At 40.0% G+C, this 22169-nt stretch overlaps 1 protein-coding gene across 1 annotated transcript; it reads right to left on the reverse strand.

Annotated features, from left to right (window-relative positions):
* Positions 1-5235: 5235 nt before the first annotated feature.
* On the reverse strand, positions 5236-18395 carry LOC136335576 (olfactory receptor 2V2-like). Its single transcript, XM_066276747.1, has 2 exons — positions 17760-18395; positions 5236-5391 (listed from the first exon to the last, which is right to left on the reverse strand). Exons 1-2 carry the CDS (start codon positions 18393-18395, stop codon positions 5236-5238), a joined length of 792 nt encoding a protein of 263 aa, XP_066132844.1.
* Positions 18396-22169: the final 3774 nt, after the last annotated feature.

Genomic DNA, 22169 nt, shown 5'->3' on the forward strand with positions numbered 1-22169 from the left:
AAAAACTGCAAATAGAACTACTTATGACCCAGGATTCCCTCTACTGGGTATATACCCCCAAAACTCAGAAACATTGATACGTAAAGACACATGTAGCCCCATGTTCATTGCAGCACTGTTCACAGTGGCCAAGACATGGAAACAACCAAAAAGCCCTTCAATAGAAGACTGGATAAAGAAGATGTGGCACATATACACTATGGAATACTACTCAGCCATAAGAAATGATGACATCAGATCATTTACAGCAAAATGGTGGGATCTTGATAACATTATAAGGAGTGAAATAAGTAAATCAGAAAAAAACAAGAAGTACATGATTCCATACATTGGTGGAACATAAAAATGAGACTAAGAGACATGGACAAGAGTATGGTGGTTACCAGGGGTGGGGGGAGGGAGGACGCAGGAGGGAGGGAGGGATAGAGTTAGGGGGAGGGGGAGGGGCACAGAGAAAACTAGATAGAGTGTGACGGAGGACAATCTATCTCTGGGCGAGGGGTATGCAACATAATTTAATGACAAGATAACCTGGACATGTTTTCTTTGAATATATGTACCCTGATTTATTAATGTCATCCCATTAACATTAATAAAAATTTACTTAAAAAAAAAGAAAGAAAAGAGAAGTGAAGGGATTCTCAGATTAGTTCTATATTCCTTGCTCTGTTGTTAAATTATGATTTACCTGACCCAGTTGCCCTTGCAAGCCAGGAAGCTCTTGCATTATTCTCTTTCTTTTCTCCACAGAAACGAAGGGGTAAAGGCCTGATTTTTCCTCTTTATTTATTTATATTATTGATTTTAATTTATTGTGTTTACATAGATTCTAGTGTCACCCCAAATGCATGCCCCCCACCCCACATTCCCCTCAACATCTTCCTTGCCCCCTCCTCATAGCAGCCTCCCCTCTTCCCTTCAGGTTTATCCCATTCTATCGTCCCCTTTCCCTCTGTCCTCTTTTCCTCTGGTCCCTTTGATCTCTCCTCTGTCTCAATTTCGTCCCTCAGTTCACATTGTTCATTGGATTTCTCAAATGAATGAGGTCATGTGATATTTTTCTTTCTCTGACTGCCTTATTTCACTTAACATAATAGTTTCCAGGTTCATCCATGTTGTCACAAAAGGTAAGATTTCCTTTCTTTTCATGGCCACATAGTATTTCATTGTATATATGTACCATTGCTTTTTAAACCAGTTGTCTACTGATGGGCATTTGGGCTGTTTCCTGATCTTCGCTATTGTGAACGATGCTGCCATAAACATGGGGGTGCATTTCTTCTTTTGAATCAGTGATATGGTGTCCTTGGGATATATTCCTAAAAGTGGGATGGCTGGGTCAAAAGGCAGTTCCATTTTAATTTTTTGAGGAATCTCCATACTGTTTTCCATAGTGGCTGCACCAGTCTGCATTCCCAGCAGCAGTGTAGGAGGGTTCCCTTTTCTCCACATCCTCGCCAGCACTGATTCTGTATTATTTTGCCAGTACCAAGCTATTTTGAGTACAATGGCCTTGTAGTATAACTTGATATCAGGAAGTGTGATACCTCCCACTTTATTCTTTCTTTTCAAGATTGCTGAGGCTATTTTTGTTTTTTTTTGTTGTTGTTGTTCAATATAAATTTTTAGAATATGTGTTCTATATCTTTGAAGTATGTCATTGGTATTTTAATTGGTATTGCATTGAATTTATAAATTGCTTTGGGTAATATAGACATTTTAATGATGATTATTCTTCCTAACCATGAGCACAGTATATGCTTCCACTTGTTTGTATCTTCCTTGACTTCTTTTATCAATGTTTTATAATTTTCCGAGTACAAGTCTTTATCCTCTTTGGTTATATTTACTCCTAGGTACTTTATTATTATTATTTTTGTTGCAATAGTGAAGGGGATTGTTTCCTTAATTTCTCTTTCTGACAGTTTATTGTTGGTGTATAAAAATGCCTCTGATTTTTGAGTATTAATTTTATATCTTGCCACCTTGCTGAATTCATTTATCAGGTCCAGTAGTTTTTTTGACTGAGACTTTAGGGTTTTCTAAATACAATATCATATCATCTGCAAATAATGATAGTTTTACTTCTTCTTTTACAATTTGGATGCCTTTTATTTCTTCTTCTTGTCTGATTGCTGTGGCTAGGACTTCCAGAAGTATGTTGAATAAGAGTGGTGAAAGGGGATACCCCTGCCTTGTTCCTGATCTTAAGGGGATTGCTTTTAATTTTTGCCCATTGACTATGATATTGGCTCTGGACCTGTCATAGTTGGCCTTTATCATGTTGAGGTATGTTCCCTGTATTCCCACTTTGCTGAGAGTTTTGATCATGAATGGGTGCTGGATTTTATCAAATGTTTTTTCTGCATCTATTGAAATTATCATGTGGTTTTTCTCCTTCCTTATGTTTATGTGATGAATCACATTGATTGGTTTGCAAATATTGTACCAGCCTGGCCTCCCCAGAATAAATCCCACTTGATCATGGTGTGTGACTTTTTTCACATAATGCTGGATCCAGTTTGCTAATATTTTGCTGATTATTTTAGCATCTAAATTCATCAGGGGTATTGGCCTATAATTTCCTTTCTTTGTGTTGTCTTTGCCTAGTTTTGGAATCAGAATTATGCTTGCCTCATAAAAAGTGCTTGGAAGTCTTTCTTCCTCTTGAATTTTTTGAAATAGGTTGAGAAGGATAGGAGTTAGTTCTTTGAATATTTGTTAAAATTCACTTGTGAAGCCATCTGGCACAGGGCTTTTGTTTGTTGGGAGTTTTTTGGTAACTGTTTCAATCTCATTTGTTGTAATTGGTCTGTTTAGGTTTTCTGATTCTTCCTGATTGATTTTTAAAAGATTATATGTTTCAAGGAATTTGTCCATTTCATCTAGGTTGTCTAATTTTTTGGCATAGAGTTCTTCATAGTATTTTCTTACAATCCTTTGTATTTCTTTTGTGTCAGTTGTTATTTCTCTATTCTCATTTCAAACTTTATTTGAGTCCTCTCTTTTTTTTTTCTTGATGAGTCTGATTAAAGGTTCATCGATCTTATTTACCTTTTCAAAGAACCAGCTCTTGGTTTCATTGATCCTCTGTATTGTTTCTTTAGCCTCTATGTCATTTATTTCTGCTCTGATCTTTATTATTTCCTTCCTTCTACTACCTCTGGGCTTTACTTGCTTTTCTTTTTTAGTTCTTTTAGATGCAGGGTCAAGTTGTTTATTTGAGCTTTTCCTAGCTTCTTAAGGTATGCCTGTAATTCTATGAACTTCCCTCTCAGGACTGCTTTTGCTGTGTTCCATATATTTTGAATTGTTGTATGCTCATTATTATTCATTTATAGGAATTTTTTTATTTCTTCTTTGATCTCATTGTTAACCCATTCATTATTTAACAACCTGCTACTTAGTTTCCAAGTGTTTGAGTATTTTTCTGTTGTGGTTGATTTCTAGTTTCATGCCATTGTGATCAGAGAAAATGCTTGATATTATTTTAATCTTCTTAAATTTGTTGAGACCGCTTTGTGCCCTAACATGTAGTCTATCCTAGAGAATGTACCATGAGCACTTGAAAAGAATGTATATTCTGCTGCTTTAGGGTGAAAGGTTCTGAAGATATCTATTAAATCCAGTTGATCTAGTGTGTCCTTTAATTCTGCTGTTCATTGTTAATTTTCTTTCTTGAGGATCTATCTAGTGATGTTAGTGGGGTATTAAAATCCCCTACTATTATAGTATTGCTGCTGATCTCGCCCTTTATATTCATCAAAGTTTGCTTTATATATTTAGGTGCTCCTATATTAGGTGCACAGATATTTATGATGGTTATATCTTGCTGTTGTATTGCTCCCTTTATCATTATGTAGTGACCTTTTTATCTCTTACTATAGCCTTTGTTTTAAAGTCCATTTTGTCTGATATAAGTATTGCTACCCCAGCTTTTTTTTTCATTTCCATTTGCCTGAAATATTTTTTTCCATCCTTTTACCTTTAGTCTATGTGTATCTTTTGGTTTGAGGTATGTCTCTTGTAGACAGCATATGTATGGGTCCTGTTTTCTTATCCACATAGCTACCGTATGTCTTTTGATTGGATCATTTAATTCATTTACATTTAAGGTTATTATTGATATATAGTTGTTTATTGCCATTTTATTCTTTAAAGCTATATTCCTCTATTACTATATTCTTTTTTCCCTTTGATGTGTTTACAACAAGCCCCTTAACATTTCCTGCAGTGTTGGTTTGGTTTTAATAAATTCCTCAAATTTTTTTTTTTTTTTTTTGTTCTGGGAAGCTTTTTATTTCTCCTTCATTTTAAATGATAGCCTTGCTGGATAAAGTAGTCTTGGTTGTAGGCTCTTGTTCTGCATTACTTTGAATATTTCTTGCCATTCCCTTCTGGCCTCAAGTGTTTCTGTTGAGAAATCAGATGTTATCCTTATAGGGGCTCCTTTGTTGATGATAGCCTTTTTTTCTCTAGCAGCTTTTAATATTTTCTTTTTATCTTTTAGCTTTCATATTTTAATTATGATGTGTCTTGGTGTTGGTTTTTTTGGGTTTCTCTTTAATGGAATTCTCTGTGCTTCTTGAACTTTGTGACTTTTCCTGCATCAGTTTATGGAAGTTTTCAGCTATGATTTGATTGAACAAGGTCTTTATCCCTTGTTATTTCTCTTCTTCTTCAGGAACCCCTATGATGCTGATGTTATTTCCCTTCATGTTGTCACAGAGCTGTCTCAGAGTTTCCTCAGACTTTTTGAGTCTCTTTTCTTTTTGCTGCTCTGCTTCCATGCCTTTGTTTATTTTGTCCTCTAACTTGCTGATTCAATCCTCAGCTTCATCCATCCTGCTTTTAATTTTTTCCATTGTGGTCTTCATTTCTGATATTGTATTTGTCATTTCTGACTGATTCTTTTTTATTATTTCAATGTCCTTTTTTATACTTGCTATCTCTCTATATAGGTGTTTGTTATGTCCATCTATTTTTGTTCTAATATCTTTGAGAATTCTAACAATCATTTTAAACTCTGCATCCAGTAATTTGGTTACATCTGACTCATTCAAGTCCTTTCCTGGAAATTTCTCTTTATTCATTTGAGTTGCATTTTTCTGCCTTCTCATTTTGTCTGTGTATAAGAATGTTGTGGTCACTAGACTCCAATCGGTGTTGCCTCTGTGTTCCCTTATTGTGGTCTGTCTGCAGGCACATAACCTGTTCTTCCAGTGCCACAGGCTTTCAGATATTGGCGTTGCAGACGCCGGCCTGCTGCAGCAGTTGCTGTAGTTTCTGCCTCTCCTCCATGGGCAGGGCTGTGTTCATATGCCCTGGTCTACAAGCCTCGCCTAGCCTCGGCCTTTGCCCCACCCCCATTGGTGGGGCTGTGTGCTGTGCCTGGGCCACAAGCCAACACACCATGGGCAGGGCTGCACGCCTATGCTCAGCCACGAGTCTCTGCCTGTTCCTTGGCTTTTGCCCCACCCCTGCCAGCAGAGCTGCGCCCACATACCTGGTTGCAAGCCCTGGCCCCGGGGGTGGGGCTGTGCACCCGCGCTTTGCCACAGGTGTCTGCTGTTCCCTGGCTTTTGCCTTTCCCCAGTGGTCAAGATGCAGGCGAGACTACTTTTGCTCACCCAGCCTGCAGCTGGGTCGGACCGCTTTTTGCACCCCTTCTGCCCCTGCCGGTTGGGACTGAGCTCATGCCGGGCTTCAGTCGTGGCCGGCCTGGCTTCTACTCCCACTGATGGAACCGCACTTCTGCATCCTGCCACTACCCACCCTCCAGAGAGCCCTCAGCAGTGTGGGTGGGGGTGATGCAGCTCAGACTTTAGCCCTCAATACTGTATCTCTGATGGCTCCTTCCTTCTAACCGACTCCGCTCTGAGTGCTGTGGGAAAGCTTATTTGGCTGGAGTCCTGCTTCCCTCTGTTGGTATTGCTTGTTCCAGGGGAAATATTCACTTTAGATTTGGGGGGTGACTCAGCCCAGGAGTTAGGGTAGCTGTCCTTCAAAGTGTTTCTCCTTGTGCCTCCTAGATTACACTCTCTTTCTGCTACTCCAGTCCTCTCATCTGTCCCCATCCCCCAGAGTCCTGGGTGAGTGGTTGTGAAAGAAGTTTTTGCGCAGTCCCTTTAAGAAGAATCCTGGGTCTGAGAAATCTGTCTCTTTCTCACAAACAGTATCCTGGCTTGTTTTGTAGTTAAATACTGTCCGTACACCTCTTCTAGGCCCTGGGGCTGTAGGCTGGGGCTTTGTTCCTGGGGTCCAGGACCCTCCCCTCTCTGCTAAACTCAATTCCCACCATGCAAGTCCCTCCGGGCTGCTGTTCGCTTCCAGAAGTTGGGTAACCCTCTCCACATTTCCACTTTTCCTACCAGTCTCAGTATGGCTTCTTCAGTGATCCTTGGTTAAAGAGTCCTCTTAGTTTAGTCCAAAGTTGTTTTTTTCAGATGATGGTTTTAAAATTAAGTTGAATCCACTTTGGGTGGATTACTTTGGTTGTGGGGCACTTTGGTTGTGGGTGGTGGAAGTTTGTACATCTGCCTACTTCACTGCCATCTTGCCACTCCTAACTTTTCCTCTTTAAAAAAAAATCACTCTCTGTTTTTTAAAATCATGAGTCTCTCTCCTCTTCTTTATGTAATGTCTCTAGTTGCTGTCTTCAATCTCACTAATTATTTTCTCTAAATGGCTTTTTTCTTGCTGAGGTGTTTGTTTTGTTTTCTGAGCTCATTAATTTGCCTATTGGTGTCTTCTTGCATCTTATTGAGTATTTTCAGAACTTCAATTTTGAATTCCTTATCATTTAACTCCAAGGTTTCCATTGAACAACCTTGAGATTTTTTTCTGGAGATTTTAAATTTTCTTTCTGAATTACATCTTTGTCTTGTGTAGCAATGGAGTTCGATTTCTTCTTTTTGATAGCATTTGAGAGTGGTATTGTTAAGAACCCTAACCAAGAAACAACTAAAAAAAATGAAAAATTAGAAAAATCAATAAAACATATTGTTTAAAACATTATGCCAAGTAAAGAAGAAAAACCAGAGATAAAAGATCAAAACCAATAAGAAAAACATCAAAAACAAAACACCCAGAAAAAAGTAAGAATAAAATATATAAAAATTAAAAAAAATAAAATTTAAAAGAGAGAGAAAAAGAATAACTGGAAAAGAGAAGAAGAAAGGAAAAAAAAATGAAGGGAAAAAAAGGAAAAATAAATTTCTATTTTGAGAGGCTTCTTCCAGTAGGTGTCACTGTATTACATGATTTAGTGCTGTGAAGTTCCAGGGCTGTCCCCGCTGAGATGTTGCAGTCCCAATGTAACATGGGACATGTTGTGAGGCTTTATAGCTTTGGCTTTATGGATTTAAAGCTCTAGCAATGGTGATCTCAGGCTTCTGGGCACTCCTCCCCATGTCACCACAGGCCTAGCGACCAGACACGGAGTACCTCTGTTCTTCAGGGGAGAGACTGGCTCTGGAGAGCTAGCTGTGGGGTTTGTCTCTGCCACTCTCCATACTGCAAGGTGAGTGAGGGGGGATCTGGGATGCTGAGGGACTACACTTTAACTTTCTTTGTCTCTGCCAAGTGTGGGCTGCAGGCAGGCTGCAGGAACACTGGCCATGACCCTGCGCTCTGACCCTCTGTCTTTGATTTATCTCTCCCTCTGCCCCTCTGTCTCACCTCTCCTCCCAGTAGAAGGAGACCCAGTCACTCTGACTTTCCCACTCCATACCCTGAGACAAAATCCAAATAACCTGTGCCTCCCTTCTCCCTGTAGTCTGGCAGAGAAAAAAATAATCAGTCTGGGTTTGTCTCGTCCACAGAGGAGACCGCAAATGTGTTTTATTTTCCGCCCCTCTTTTCAGCCTGTCCCAGCTTTAGTTCATTTGGTGCATGGATCTTTCAGGCACACCTGTGAGCCCAGCTGGCCATTCTTCACTACATTTTGTTGTTCAATTTGTTGAAATTTCAAGGGGAGAGATCAGGAGTATCTTTCACTCCACCATTACTCTGATGTCATTTTTTCTAGTTTTCTTTTTCTTTTTTTCTTCTAGTTTTCTTACAAAAGCTCTTTGGTGGCTGTTTTCTGCAGGCCCAGTGTGATGATGCAAGATGCTGCTAAAAGGAGAGGCCTCCCTAATTTTAATGAGGGTTATGGGTTATTAGAGTAACAGGGGCCTGGTGACAATAATGAACTACCAGAGACAAGGTGGATGCAATTGTCATCATGTACATGGGGGATATACTGGCTAACTGAATTGCAAGGATGACTGGTAGGTAAAATGCTTAGGTCCTGAGAACTTCTTTTGGTGGCTAATTAATCACAGTGTTTCTTAAAATGAAATGGAATGTCTTTATCTACATATTTGGAAAAAGTCAAGGTCTGGTACTAGAAACTTGATATGTTATTACAATGGTGAGTCATGGCCTCTTACGTAGTTTCCAGACATAAGCCAGTTCACAAACCTGCAATGTCCTAATGAAATTGGGTCCTCTTAGAAAAAACAAAAAACAAACTTAAAACATCACCAGAAATATGTACTGTTAATCTCCTTCTAACCCTTCAGCAAGAAGTATCTGTCACCAGTAAATAGAATGACTGTGCATGGAGGAAAACACTCCAAACATTCAGGAATTAAAGCTGTTGTCTGATGAAGAATGAGAGAGAAAAAATGCTGTGCTTCCATCAGGCCCACATAGAGAAGACAAGGGCAGAACCAACCTAAGAAACAGGCTGGACTGTGAGAAGTCCTACTGAATCAACTCGAAGGAAGTGTGTAATAACAGAGAGTTTTCATGGCTACAGGGAAGGGACTGACATGTGACATTTCTGATCCCACAGAGACAGAGTAGATTACTCAAGGCCTGAAACATGCAGAAGCAAAAAAAGATTTGAAGCTGGGGAAAGAACCACTGAGGTGACCCTCTCTGTAAGCCTCACTAAAAACAACTTCAGTTCAAGATTCTGTCTTACAGGGACAGTGTGAGCTGAGACCAAAGGTTTTTCAAAACAAACAAACAAGCCAACAAATAAACAACTGTTGTCTGTTGACTTTCCCAGAAATAGACACTAGAATAACCTGCTGGTCAAACAAGGCCGAGTTTATTACTTAAGTAGTAAAGGTAAACACTATCTTGACAGAACTGAGTGTTTCAGGAAGGGAAGGTCAAACATAAATTATAGAATTTAACTTTGTATATTTGAGTGATTTGAAGCAGCTTCTGCAGTGCAAAGATCTGACTGAAGTTGGTCAAAATTTATGGTACAATGAGATTGGTGGACAGAATGAGTATGAGTTGTGGAGGAATCTTAATGAGAGAATAATTGTTTGGTAAGCAGTTGAGTTTGACCAATTATGTCATCTCTTGTTCTGAAAAGAGGGCTAACTGAGAAGTCCATTGCTCAGATAAAGCTAACAAGAAAGTTAGGTTCTGATTTACAGCCTTATCCTCCTGGGAAGAATTTCATGAAATAAACAGTACAGTCTTATTGATGTAGAAGTTTTTGTTTTGAGTCTCTATAATTAAGGTATTTGAATGCAAATGACCTTAAATTGTCATTAATTCTTTGTGACCAAACACCACTGTGGCCAACCAAAGTGAAAATTCATGATGATGAGGTGATAAATGATTTCAATTCAAATTACAGTGGTCAAACTGACCGTGTGTTTATTTCCCAGATTTTCAATGTGTTCTTGGAATTAACATACTCAGAAACTGGAAGAAACAGATTGTCTCTCTGAATTGTAGAGTGAGTTCCATTATGGTAGAAAGAGCAAGTGAAAGTTCAGGAACTTCTATTCTTTACCAGAACAGTAAACCAAACTCCATAATGTATTGCTGGGGGAATTATAGGTATTGGTATCACCATAAACTTGAAATATGCACATCATTTTTTTTTCCATTAAAGGAGATGAAAAGATCTTTAAAATTTACTGTAGATTATTATAAACAGATGGTGACTCTAACAGTGGCAGTTACAATTGTGGTCATCTTTATTGCAATAAATAAACATAGCCTTTTGACAGCTGGTAGGCAGCCTATTGACCTGGAACATTCTTTTTCTCTGTAACAACTTGCAAGGAGCCCTCAAAGCAGGTTGCTTACCTTCCAGGTCCAGCAGTCATCTTAACAATTGTGATACATAATTGCATCAATTCTTCTGCTCTACAGTGTAGTATAAAGAGATCATGATCTTTCTAAAATTTTTTTAAATTTATTTATTCATTTTAGAGAGGGCAGAGAGAGAGAGAGAGAGAGGGAAAGAGAGAGAGAAGGGAGGGAGGATCAGGAAGCATTAACTCCCATATGCGCCTTGACCATCCAAGCCAGGGGTTTCTAACCGGTGACCTCAGTGTTCCAGGTCAATGCTTTTATCCACTGTGTCACCACAGGCCAGGTCTATTGTGATCTTCTTAACATGCGATATACAAATATTGATCAACTTACGACCTATGCAACTTACGACCATTAGACTTCACAACCACAATTGCTAGCCACGACTGCTCTGCGTCTGGCAGCACAAGCGTTGCCCAGCTGGGCGTACGACAGTGTGGACCAGCTTCCAGCAGCACTACCATCTCCGCCTGCATCATTTCAACTGTTATCCCAGACTCGGTTCAGCAATTTGTGTTTTGTGTCTTGGATATTTTTCATCAACCCCCTCCCAAGATATCTACCAAGAGGAAATTGTCTTTGCAAATATTAAACCAGTTGTACTGGTAATGCAGTGCTTTACTTAAACCTGATAAATGTAAAAATAAGAAACAAAATGGTGTAGAGATGATACAAACAGCATAAAATGAACAAAGAAAATTATAATATGTAACAATAATGAAAGAAAATTATGATAAGATATAACTTAAAGATTTTTATAACATCATTTCACAGTACTGTACATATAGCCTACTCAACTTATGACCAAATCATGTTATGACTAGTCTGTTGTAACCAACCGTGGTCATAAGTCGAGCACTAGCTGTATCATGTTCTGATGACAACTCTAGTACTTTTTTAATGGACGAGGGACAAAGGAGCAATGGTGGTAGGAACAGAGGTTATGCACAGGCTTATCAACATAGAGTTATCCTCACTATATTGCTGTGCTACTACTACCACTTAGTGCCTAAACTCCCATCAGCAGAAACCGAGTAAAAAATTTAAAAAATAATTTCTATTACCATTGATATACAGTATTATATTATATTCAGGTGTACAATATAGTGATTAGACATTTATATAATTTACAAATGGATCAACTCAATAAGTCTAGTACCCATCTGGTACCACACATATTTGACATACATAATATTTAGTACATATACTATACTGTACTTTCAGTGGAAATTAATATTCAGTTACAACATGGTGTCTTTCCTTTGATGAATCAGCTATCACCTAGTATCAGGTTATTTATATTTGATCCCTTTTGTCACAAACAAGATAGCAATTTGGCTTCACTGGAATAAACATTTATTCTAAATATGAATTGCCTTTCATTGCCTTTAATGCTTCAAAAAGCACCTCATCTACATACTTACAGAATGCCTAGGATATTCTCAAAGTATTCTGTATAATATTGCATCTGATCAAGGAACTTGTTTCAAAACAAAAGTAACAATGGACGTGTGTCCATGGAACTGACAGGTCTTAAATACATCCCATCACCCAAAAAACAGCTGGTCTGTATTATGATAGCAACTCATTTATAGTATCAGTTCAGAAACAAGACCCTAAACAGATAGGATTCTGACTCACAGAATGGAATATGAGCCAAAATGTAGGGTACTATTTTTTCCATAACCTTATGACAATGTTCACCTGGTCATTGTGGACTCCTTAAGACAGCAGTTCTGTTGGAGTCAAGTGGGGTGATTGATATTGACAACCAAGAGGAAATTAAGTTACTCTAAGCAGAAAGGCTATTTCCTGAGACAAGGGATTCTCTGAGGACTTTCATGTTCAAGAGTAAAAGATAATGGAAATATATAGCAATCAACCAAAGGCAATTCCATTGAAGATTCAGGCCCTTATGTAATGAAGATGTAGATTATACCACCAGGTAAATCATCCTAAACAAATAAGGTTATAGCTAAGAGCAAAGAAAATAGGTAGTAGAAAGTGGAAGAAGACAGTTATAAATAACAAGTATGGTATCATGATCAATGGGAGTATTGTGAGTGTGAGTGTACATGTATATAAGCTAATTTGTTCTCTCTCATTATTCCTATTATTTCTTACACACTGAGTGCAAGCAATGGCTAATCTTTTTTCTTCTTCTGAAGTGAGAAGCAGGGAAGCAGAGAGACAGACTCCTAAATGTGCCCAACCAGGATCCACCCAGCATGCCCACCAGGGGGTGATGCTCTGCTCATCTGGGGCATTGCTCTGTTGCAACCAGAGCCATTCTAGCACCTGAGGTGGAGGCCATGGTGCCATCCTCAGAACCTGGGCCAATTTTTTTTTTTTGCTCTAATGGAGCTGAGGGTGGGGAAGAGAGAGAGAGAGAAAAAAAAAAGAGAGGGGGAAGGGTGGAGAAGCAGGTGGGTGCTTCTCCTGTGTGCCCTGGCTGGGAATTGAACCCGGGATATCTATATGCCGGGCTGACGCTCTACCACTGAGCCAACCAGCTATGGCACAATGGCTAATCTTCAGAGGTATAACTGACATTGCCCAGAGATGAATACCATGACTAGTGAAGAATACCATGACTAATGAAGGATACCATGTGTATGAAGAATAGTTACATGTTGTCATCTTGCTGTTGTTCTTTCACAGAAGTTCAAATACAGATGAAATAATCTGGATGCTGAGTAAACAAAAGGGTGGACTGTGCCAGATGTTAAACCGTTGCCTCAGCTCCAAACCCACAACATCTACACTTCAACTTGTGATGCTGGGGCCCTCTGTCCTCAAGGTTCACGTTAGGATCTACCAATAAGGGCACTGGAAGGGACTGTAAGCTAGGAAGAAGGCAAAGAAAGCAAGATCCTTCTTCATGTCCTGTTTTGTTTTCTTTTGTTTTCTCAAATCATCCCAGAAATGACTTTTCATCCTGGCAGTTGGTTCCACTTTGCAGATTTTATTTCACATTCCCATAACCAGACTCATCCTGCCCTTCAGTAGAACAAGCACTGGCTGACCAACATTTATTCCTTGGCAGTCTGGAAACAGAGAGTGTCCTCTGAACTCCCGAGAAACTAGAACCAACAACACAACACCCACTTGTCAGAAGTCTGAGCCCCAGCTATGCACATCCCTCTTCTTCCTCTCTGGGCTCTGGAAGAACCACCATAAAACAGAACAGGGAAGCCTTCTCAGAGGTCTGAGGGACACTTCATAAAGTTCCCTCTGAGGTATGAATGCCAGCTGGTCAGTGTCTCTTCAGATGATTGTGTCAAGATTTCAGGTTTTAATCACCCCAACCTCTCCCTTTACATCCCCAGGTCTACAAATAGTAACTTTGTTCTGTAGGCATTTTACTTTGCAATCCTTAGTGATTGTTGTGCCATTTCAGTTTTCAAACATATGGTTAGCATCTCTTTATAGAGGAGGGAAGATACTCTTACTCCCTCTCACCCCCCGACTGGCATCCACCCGGCAACCCCTGTCTGGGGAGGATGTTTTTGAATCAACCGAGCTATTCTCAGCACCTGGAGCTGACCCTTGAAACAATTGAGCCACTGGCTGCAAGAAGAAAAGAGTGAGAAAATGGGGAGGGGAGAGGGAGGGGGAGAGAAGCAGATCATTCATTCTCATGTGCGCCCTGACTGGGGATAGAATCCAGGACATCCATACACCAGGCTGATGCTCCTGGCCACGGAGCCAGCTGGCCAGGGCCTGTTAAAATATTTGATGTGAGTCTTTTCCTCACTGGATCTTGACTGATATATGCTTTAAAATAATGGCTCAAATTCTGTCTTTGTTTCTGTTCTAATCTTCATCCTTCAAACAGATACCTATGTAGAACTTGAAGTACTAAAGTTATCACAGCTGTTACAGCAATTTGGCATGTGAACACAGTGCTTTTAAAATGTTTTATGTCAGTACCAGGCTGTTTTGAGTACAGGCATATAGATCAATGGAACAGAACAGAGAACCCAGAAATAAACCCACACCTTTATGGACAACTGATATTTGACAAAGGAGGTAAGAGCATACAATGGAGTAAAGACAGTCTCTTTAACAAATGGTGTTGGGAAAATTGAACAGCTACCTGCAAAATAATGAAACTAAGCCACCAACTTACACCATTCACAAAAATAAACTCAAAATGGATAAAAGACTTAAATGTAAGCCGTGAAACCATAAGCATCTTAGAAGAAAACATAGGCAGTATGCTCTTCAACATCTCTCGCAGTAATATATTTGCTGATTTATCTTCACAGCAAGTGAAATAAAAGACAGGATAAACAAATGGGACTATATCAAACTAAAAAGCTTTTGCACAACTACAGACAATAAGAACAGAATAAAATGACAAACTACACAATGGGAGAACATATTCGACAATATGTCTGATAAGGGGTTAATAACCAAAATTTATAAAGAACTTGTAAAACTCAACACCAGAAAGACAAACAATCCAATCAAAAAGTGGGCAAAAGAAATGAATTGACACTTCTCCAAAGAGGACATACAGATGGCCAATAGGCATATGAAAAAATGCTCAACATCACTAATTATTAGAGAAATGCAAATTAAAATCACAATGAGATATCACCTCACACCAGTCAGAATGGCGCTCATCAACAAAATAACACAGAATAAGTGCTGGCGAAGATGTAGAGAAAAGGGAACCCTCCTGCACTGCTGGTGGGAATGCAGACTGGTACAGCCACTATGGAAAAGAGTATGGAGATTCCTCAAAAAATTAAAAATCAAACTGCCTTTTGACCCAGCTATCCCACTTTTACAAATATTCCCCAAGAACACCATAGCATTGTTTCAAAAGGAGAAATGCACCCCCATGTTCATCACAGCATTGTTCACAATAGCGAAGATCTAGAAACAGCCCAAGTGTCCATCAGTGGACGAGTGGATTAAAAAGCTTTGGCACTGGCCGGTTGGCTCAGTGGTAGAGCGTCGGCCTAGCGTGCGGAGGACCCGGTTCGATTCCCGGCCAGGGCACACAGGAGAAGCGCCCATTTGCTTCTCCACCCCTCCGCCGCGCTTTCCCTCTCTGTCTCTCTCTTCCCCTTCCGCAGCCAAGGCTCCATTGGAGCAAAGATGGCCCGGGCGCTGGGGATGGTTCTGTGGCCTCTGCCCCAGGCGCTAGAGTGGCTCTGGTCGCAACATGGCGACGCCCAGGATGGGCAGAGCATCGCCCCCTGGTGGGCAGAGCGTCGCCCCTGGTGGGCGTGCCGGGTGGATCCCGGTCGGGCGCATGCGGGAGTCTGACTGTCTTTCCCTGTTTCCAGCTTCAGAAAAAAAAAAAAAAAAAAAGCTTTGGCACATATATACGATGGAATACTACTCAGCCTAAGAAATGATGACAGTGGGTCATTTACAACAACATGGATGGACCTTGATAACATTATACTGAGTGAAATAAGTAAATCAGAAAAAAACTAAGAGCTATATGATTCCATACATAGGTGGGACATAAAAATGAGACTCAGAGACATGGACAAGAGGGTGGTGGTTATGGGGTGTGGGGGAGGGGAGGAGGGCAGGGGCACAATTGGACTTTGGGTGATGGGTATGCAACATAATCAAATGTCAAAATAACCTGGAGATGTTTTCTCTGAACATATGTACCCTGATTTATCAGTCACCCCATTAAAATTAATAAAAAATGTTTTATGTATTTTATCTCATTCAATGCTTTATTCTTGCATTTAGTTAATAAGGTTGATACCTAGCACCTGCTATCTATTTATTTTTTCAATCACATTTCACATTCAATATTATTTTGTATTTGTTTCAGGTATATAACATAGTAATTAAACAATCATATACTTTACAAAAGGTTTTCTCTGATATTTCCAGTACCCACCTGACATCATACATAGTTATCACAATATTATTGACATATTTCTTATGCCATTCTTTACATCCTTGTGATTATTCTGTAACTACCTATCAGTATGTGCTCCTTTCACCTTTTTTTCACTCAGTCTCTCAATCCCATTTTTCTCTGGCAACCATCCCTCCTTACTCTGTATCTATGAGTCTGTTTCTGTTTTGTTTGTTAGCTTCTATTGTTCTTTAGATCCACATAGAAATGAAATTATATGGCATTTGTCTTCCTCTTACTGACTTATTTCACTGAGCATAACACTCTCTAGGTCTGTTAAAAATGGCAAGATTTCATTCTTTTTCAGGAATGAGTAATATTCCACTGTGTAAATGTAGCACAGTTTTTTTATCCACTGGTCTACTACATACATATTTTGGTTGCTTCCATTGCTTGGCTATTTTAAAAAACATGAGCAACTGTAATTTATAAGGCATGATAATATGCAAATAAACAAGACAGTACCATCACGGAGATAACTTCTAAATAGTAAAACTGCCATTTTATTTTTTAAAAGAAGCTTTTAAGCCTCCAGTGGAATATAGGAAAAAGGTTGAAACTAAGCAAAATTATATAGATCATTTCTGCCATCTAGAAAGTTTTTATTTAAGTTACCCGTGTTTATTATGTTGAATTATCAACTAATGTAGAGCTATGTAAAGGGAATGAGACAGTGCCTATCAATTAGTAAGCGCTCAAGAAAAGATGTAATAACCACCTGACTGGTGATGGTACAGTGGTTAGAGCATCGCCCTGGGAATGCAGAGGACCCAGTTTCAAAACCCCGAGGTTGCTGGCTTGAGCACAGGCTCACCAGCTTGAATGAGGGGTCACTGGCTTGAGCATAGGATCATGGACATGATTCACTATTGCTGGCTTTGCTCAAAGGACACTGGTCTGAAGACCAAGACCACTTGCTTAAACCCAAGGTCACTGGCTTAAGCAAGTGGTCTCTCACTAGGCTGGTTCCGCCCACCCCATTCCCCTTTCAAGGCACATATGAAAAGCCATCAGTGACCAACTAAAGTGCCACCAGTATGAGTTGATGCTTCTCATCTCTCTTCCTTCCTGTCTCTCTCCTCTTTTTCATGATTAAAATAAAAAACAGTGTAATAACTAAGAAAGTTAAAAAATAAAGTGAATTTTCTTCAAGAACTTTATAAATGATGATTAATGACAATAGCAATGCATTGTTTCTCCATGGGACTTTATAATTACATGTAGTGATCCCTTAGAAAATCCCTGTGTTATTATTCTCGTTTATTTAAAAGAAAACATACTGACAAATGGTGAGTGACTTACCAACATTATGTAACCAATAGGTGGCAATACCGACATAGGATGTCCTGGCCCTTCAATGATGGCTGTTAATCTTATAACAGTCCAACCTTTTCCTCAGAGCCCCTATCACAGGAGTCAGGAATCTTTTTGGCTGAGAGAGCCATGAACGTCACATATTTTAAAATGTAATTTTGTAAGAGCCATACAATGACCCGTGTACATTACGCATTATCCAATAAAAATTTGGTGTTGTCCCGGAGGACAGCTATGATTGGCTCCAGCCACCTGCAACCATAAACATGAGTGGTAGGAAATGAATGGATTGTAATACATGAGAATGTTTTATATTTTTAATGTTATTATTATTTTTTATTAAAGATTTGTCTGTGAGCCAGATGCAGCCATCACAAGAGCCATATCTGGCTTGCGAGCCATAGGTTTTTGACCTCTGCCCTATCACATTCTGATTCCTTAAGCTATAAGTAAGGGGGTTGAGCATTGGGGTAAGGACTGTATAGAAGATAGAGGCCACCTTGTCATGGCTGGGTGCCCTGTAGTGCCTAGGCCTCAGGTAGATGAACATGGCTGCCCCATAGAAGAGGGAGACAACTGTCATGTGGGAGAAACAGGTGTACAGAGCCTTTTTACCAGCCTGAGAAGAGAGCACATGGAGCACAGCCTTCAGGACATGAACATAGGAGGCCATGATGATAGAGAAAGGAAGGAGCAGCAAGAACACACAGCAAGCAAATATCACATTCTCAAAAAGGCAAGTGTCTGCACAGGCCAGCTTCAACAAGGATAGCATTTCACAAAAGAAGTGGTTAAGTTCTCTTGAGCCACAGTAAGGGAAGATCATTGCCACCATCATCTGGATTAAACCATCTACTAACCCAAATACCCAGGAACTCCCTATAATCTGGAGACAGACTTTGTGACTCATGAGGATAGGATAGTGTAATGGGTGACTAATTGCCACATAGTGGTCATAAGCCATGAGTCCCAGTAAGAGTCCCTCAGATCCCACAAGAGAGACAAAAAGGCCAATTTGTATGGTACAACCCACAAAGGAGATGGACTTTATTGACCTCTGCATTGCACACCTTCAGCCAGCTCTATTGTTTATCACTCCTTAGACCTTAACAACATAAGCTTTGGGACTTGAAGAGGGTACTCCTTTATATCTCTATGACACAGCAATAGAAGCCCTGCCAGTTCAAAGAATGGTACACATGTCTTTATTGTTATGTATTCTTACCAACAAGAATAGAAACTGAGTTATTTTATGTCATAGGACATTTTTTTTGTATTTTTCTGAAGTTGGAAACGAGGAAGCAGTCAGACAGACTCCCACATGCGCCTGACCGGGACCCACCCAGCATGCCCACCAGGGGGCGATGCTCTGCCCATCTGGGGCGTCGCTCTGTTGTATCCAGAGCCATTCTAGTGCTTGAGGCAGAGGCCACAGAGCCATCCTCAGCACCTGGGCCAACTTTGCTCCAGTGGAGCCTTGGCTGCGGGAGGGGAAGAGAGAGACAGAAAGGAAGAAGAGGGGGAGGGGTGGGGAAGCAGGTGGGTGCTTCTCCTGTGTGCCCTGGCCAAGAATTGAACCCAGGACTCCTGCACACCAGGCCGATGCTCTACCACTGAGCCAACTGGCCAGGGCCATTTTTTTTTCTTTTAAAAAATGTTTAAAAACATTTTCTGTTGATGTGTGTGTGTGTGTGTGTGTGTGTGTGAGAGAGAGAGAGAGAGAGAGAGAGAGAGAGAGAGGCATCAACTCATTGTTCCACTTAGTTGTTCCATTTTGTTGTGCACTTATTGGCTGCTTCTCGTATGTGCCATGACTAGGGATCAAACCCAGATATCAGCATGGTGGATGGACACTCTATTCACTGAGCAACCCAGCCAAGACCATCATAAGCCCTTTTTGCAAGCAAAATCTTGGCTTTATTATATGACATTGAGTCTTTTATGTTATCACACAGACCCGGCAAACTCCCTCTAACCAGGCTGAACAATTTAGTACAAGAGACCATTTGGATATGTTACAGAAAGAAGCATGAGTTGCACATTAGTGTATGTATTTCTCTATGTTCTGAGGGTCTTTCCAGGCTTGCCATTTGTTATATTTATAATATAGATAAACTGCGCTCTAGTGCCTCACATGAGAAGAGAGTTATGTTTGGATGCCATTGCTCTCTCAATTATGTTGGGTTGACATGAAAGATGCAGTGCTAATGGGGAGAAGCAATGGTTTGGTGCTCAATCCTCAAGAACAGTAAAGTCTTGAGGAGAAAAAGATGGCAGCGGAGTAGGCAGAAGCACAGACGCCCAGCTCTCACCACCAAACTGGAATACAAATCAATTTAGGAAAAATCAGCATGAAAAACCAACTCTGAACTGCAAGAACAGCTCTCAAAAACCAAGGAGCAAAGAAGAAGCACAACAAACCTGGTAGGGAGTGCCTGAATCTCCTCTGCTTACAGGAACAGAGGGGAGGGGGGTGAGGCTGAGAGCCCAGAGGAGATCTCACACAGGGAAAAGAGCAGAAACTATTGCTCACAGCCACTTGCCTGGCGACCAGGGAGCGAGGTGTGTTGAAAAGACTAGCTTATATCCCAAGTGGAAAGGACAGGGAGAGGGACAGACTGTGAGGGGTTAAGGAATGCAGGAAATGAACTAAAAAAGCTGACTCATCCGTGCTGGAGGTGGCCATAGCTGGAGGAGGGACTGAACCTTTCACAAAACAGAGCTGAAGTGCTTCTGGATCAGAGATCTCCGGATATCTATCCAGCTCCAATCAGCGCAACAAGACACAGCTGAAAACAAGAAGTGGGGAGGAGGGGCAGTAACTCAGGTCTCCATGGAGATCTGAGATACACCTCCCCCTACTGAAGCTGAGAAAACACCCTGCCCCCAGTGACATTAGCTGGCTAAAGAGGCCTTCAGAGTCTCAGGTTACACCCATCGCATTCCTGGATACAGTTTCAAGGAAGCCCCCTGCTGAGATCAGTAAATAAGACTATCACCTGTTAAGAAAACAAACAAATCAAGACTTCAAAGCTGCCCAAATCCGAAAGTGGATTACAGATAACAGCTGATACCAACCCAAGAAGACCTAGAAATAACACAACTGAAAACTGGAGGCAGACAACACCAAGCCTAGACTCAACCAACTCTACAAATAAAACACCCAAAAACAGATAATGAGAAGACAGAGAAGTGCAATCCAAATGAAACCACAAGAGACGCCTTCAGGAGATGAACTGAGTGATATGGAAATAATCAAACTTCCAGATGCGGAGTTCAAAATAATGATTGTAAGGATGCTTAGGGATCTTAGAACAACAATGGATGGTCATTATGAACACCCAAATAAAGAAATAGCAAGTATAAAAAAGAATCAGTCGAAGATGACAAATACAATATCAGAAATAAAGACCACAATGGAAGGAATTAAAAACAGGATAGATAGAGCAGAGGATCAAATCAGCGAGTTAGAGGACAACTGAAATGAAGGCATGAAAGCAGAGAAGAAAAGAGAAAAGAGACTCAAAAACTCAGAGGAAACTCTTAGAGAGCTTTGTGACAACATGACGAGAAATAACATCCGCATCATAGGGGTTCCTGAAGAAGAAGAAAAAGAACAAGGGATAGAGACTTTGTTCAATCATATCATAGCTGAAAACTTCCCTAAATTAATGCAAGAGAAACTCTCACAAGTCCAAGAAGCACAGAGGACTCCATTAAGGAGAAACCCAAAGAAACCTACACCAAGACACATCATAATTCAAATACCAAAGCTAAACAATAAAGAGAAAATATTAAAAGCTCCAAGAGAAAAAAAAGTTATTACCTACAAAAGAGCCCCCATAAGGATGACATCCGACTTCTCAACAGAAACACTTGAGGCCAGAAGGGAATGGCAAGAAATATTCAAAGTAATGCAGAACAAGAACCTACAACCAAGACTACTTTATCCAACAAGGCTATCATTTAAAATCAAAGGAGAAATAAAAAGCTTCCCAGACAAAAAACAACTCAAGGAATTCATTACAACCAAACCAATGCTGCAGGAAATGTTCAGGGGCCTGTTGTAAACAGATCAAAGTGGGAAAAGAATATAGCAAAAAAGGAATACACCTTTAAAGAAGAAAATGGCAATAAACAACTACATATCAATAATAACCTTAAATGTAAATGAATTAAATGATCCAATCAAAAGACATAGGGTAGCTGTGTGGATAAGAAAACAGGACCCATACATATGTTGTCTACAAGAGACACACCTTAGAACAAAAGACACACATAGATTGAAGGTAAAAGGATGGAAAAAAACATTTCATGCAAACGGAAATGAAAAAAAAAGCTGGGGTAGCAATACTTATATCAGACAAATTGGACTTTAAAACAAAGGATATAGTAAGAGATAAAGAAGGCCACTACATAATGATAAAGGGAGTAATCCAATAGGAAGATATAACTATTATAAATATCTATGCACCTAATATAGGAGCACCCAAATATATAAAGCAGACTTTGATGGATTTAAAGGGCGAGATCAACAGCAATACTATAATAGTAGGGCATTTCAATACCCCACTAACATCACTAGATAGATCCTCAAGAAAGAAAATTAACAAAGAAACAGCAGACATTAAGGACACACTAGATCAACTCGATTTAATAGATATCTTCAGAACTTTTCACCCTAAAGCAGCAGAATATACATTCTTTTCAAGTGCTCATGGTACATTCTCTAGGATAGACCACATGTTAGGGCACAAAAGTGCTCTCAACAAATTTAAGAAGACTAAAATCATATCAACCACTTTCCCTGGTCACAACAGCATGAAACTAGAAATGA

The sequence above is a fragment of the Saccopteryx bilineata genome, chromosome 4 (assembly GCF_036850765.1).
Source record: "Saccopteryx bilineata isolate mSacBil1 chromosome 4, mSacBil1_pri_phased_curated, whole genome shotgun sequence".
Taxonomy (NCBI): domain Eukaryota; kingdom Metazoa; phylum Chordata; class Mammalia; order Chiroptera; family Emballonuridae; genus Saccopteryx; species Saccopteryx bilineata.

Excerpts from the sequence above, each read along its gene's own strand:
- LOC136335576 (XM_066276747.1), bottom strand. The coding sequence starts at position 18,395 with ATGCAGAGGTCAATAAAGTCCATCTCCTTTGTGGGTTGTACCATACAA. Across the intron at positions 5,392-17,759 it reads ATAGCTTAAGGAATCAGAAT|GCACAGCACACAGCCCCACC; the intron begins GTGATAGGGCAG and ends CTTGTGGCCCAG.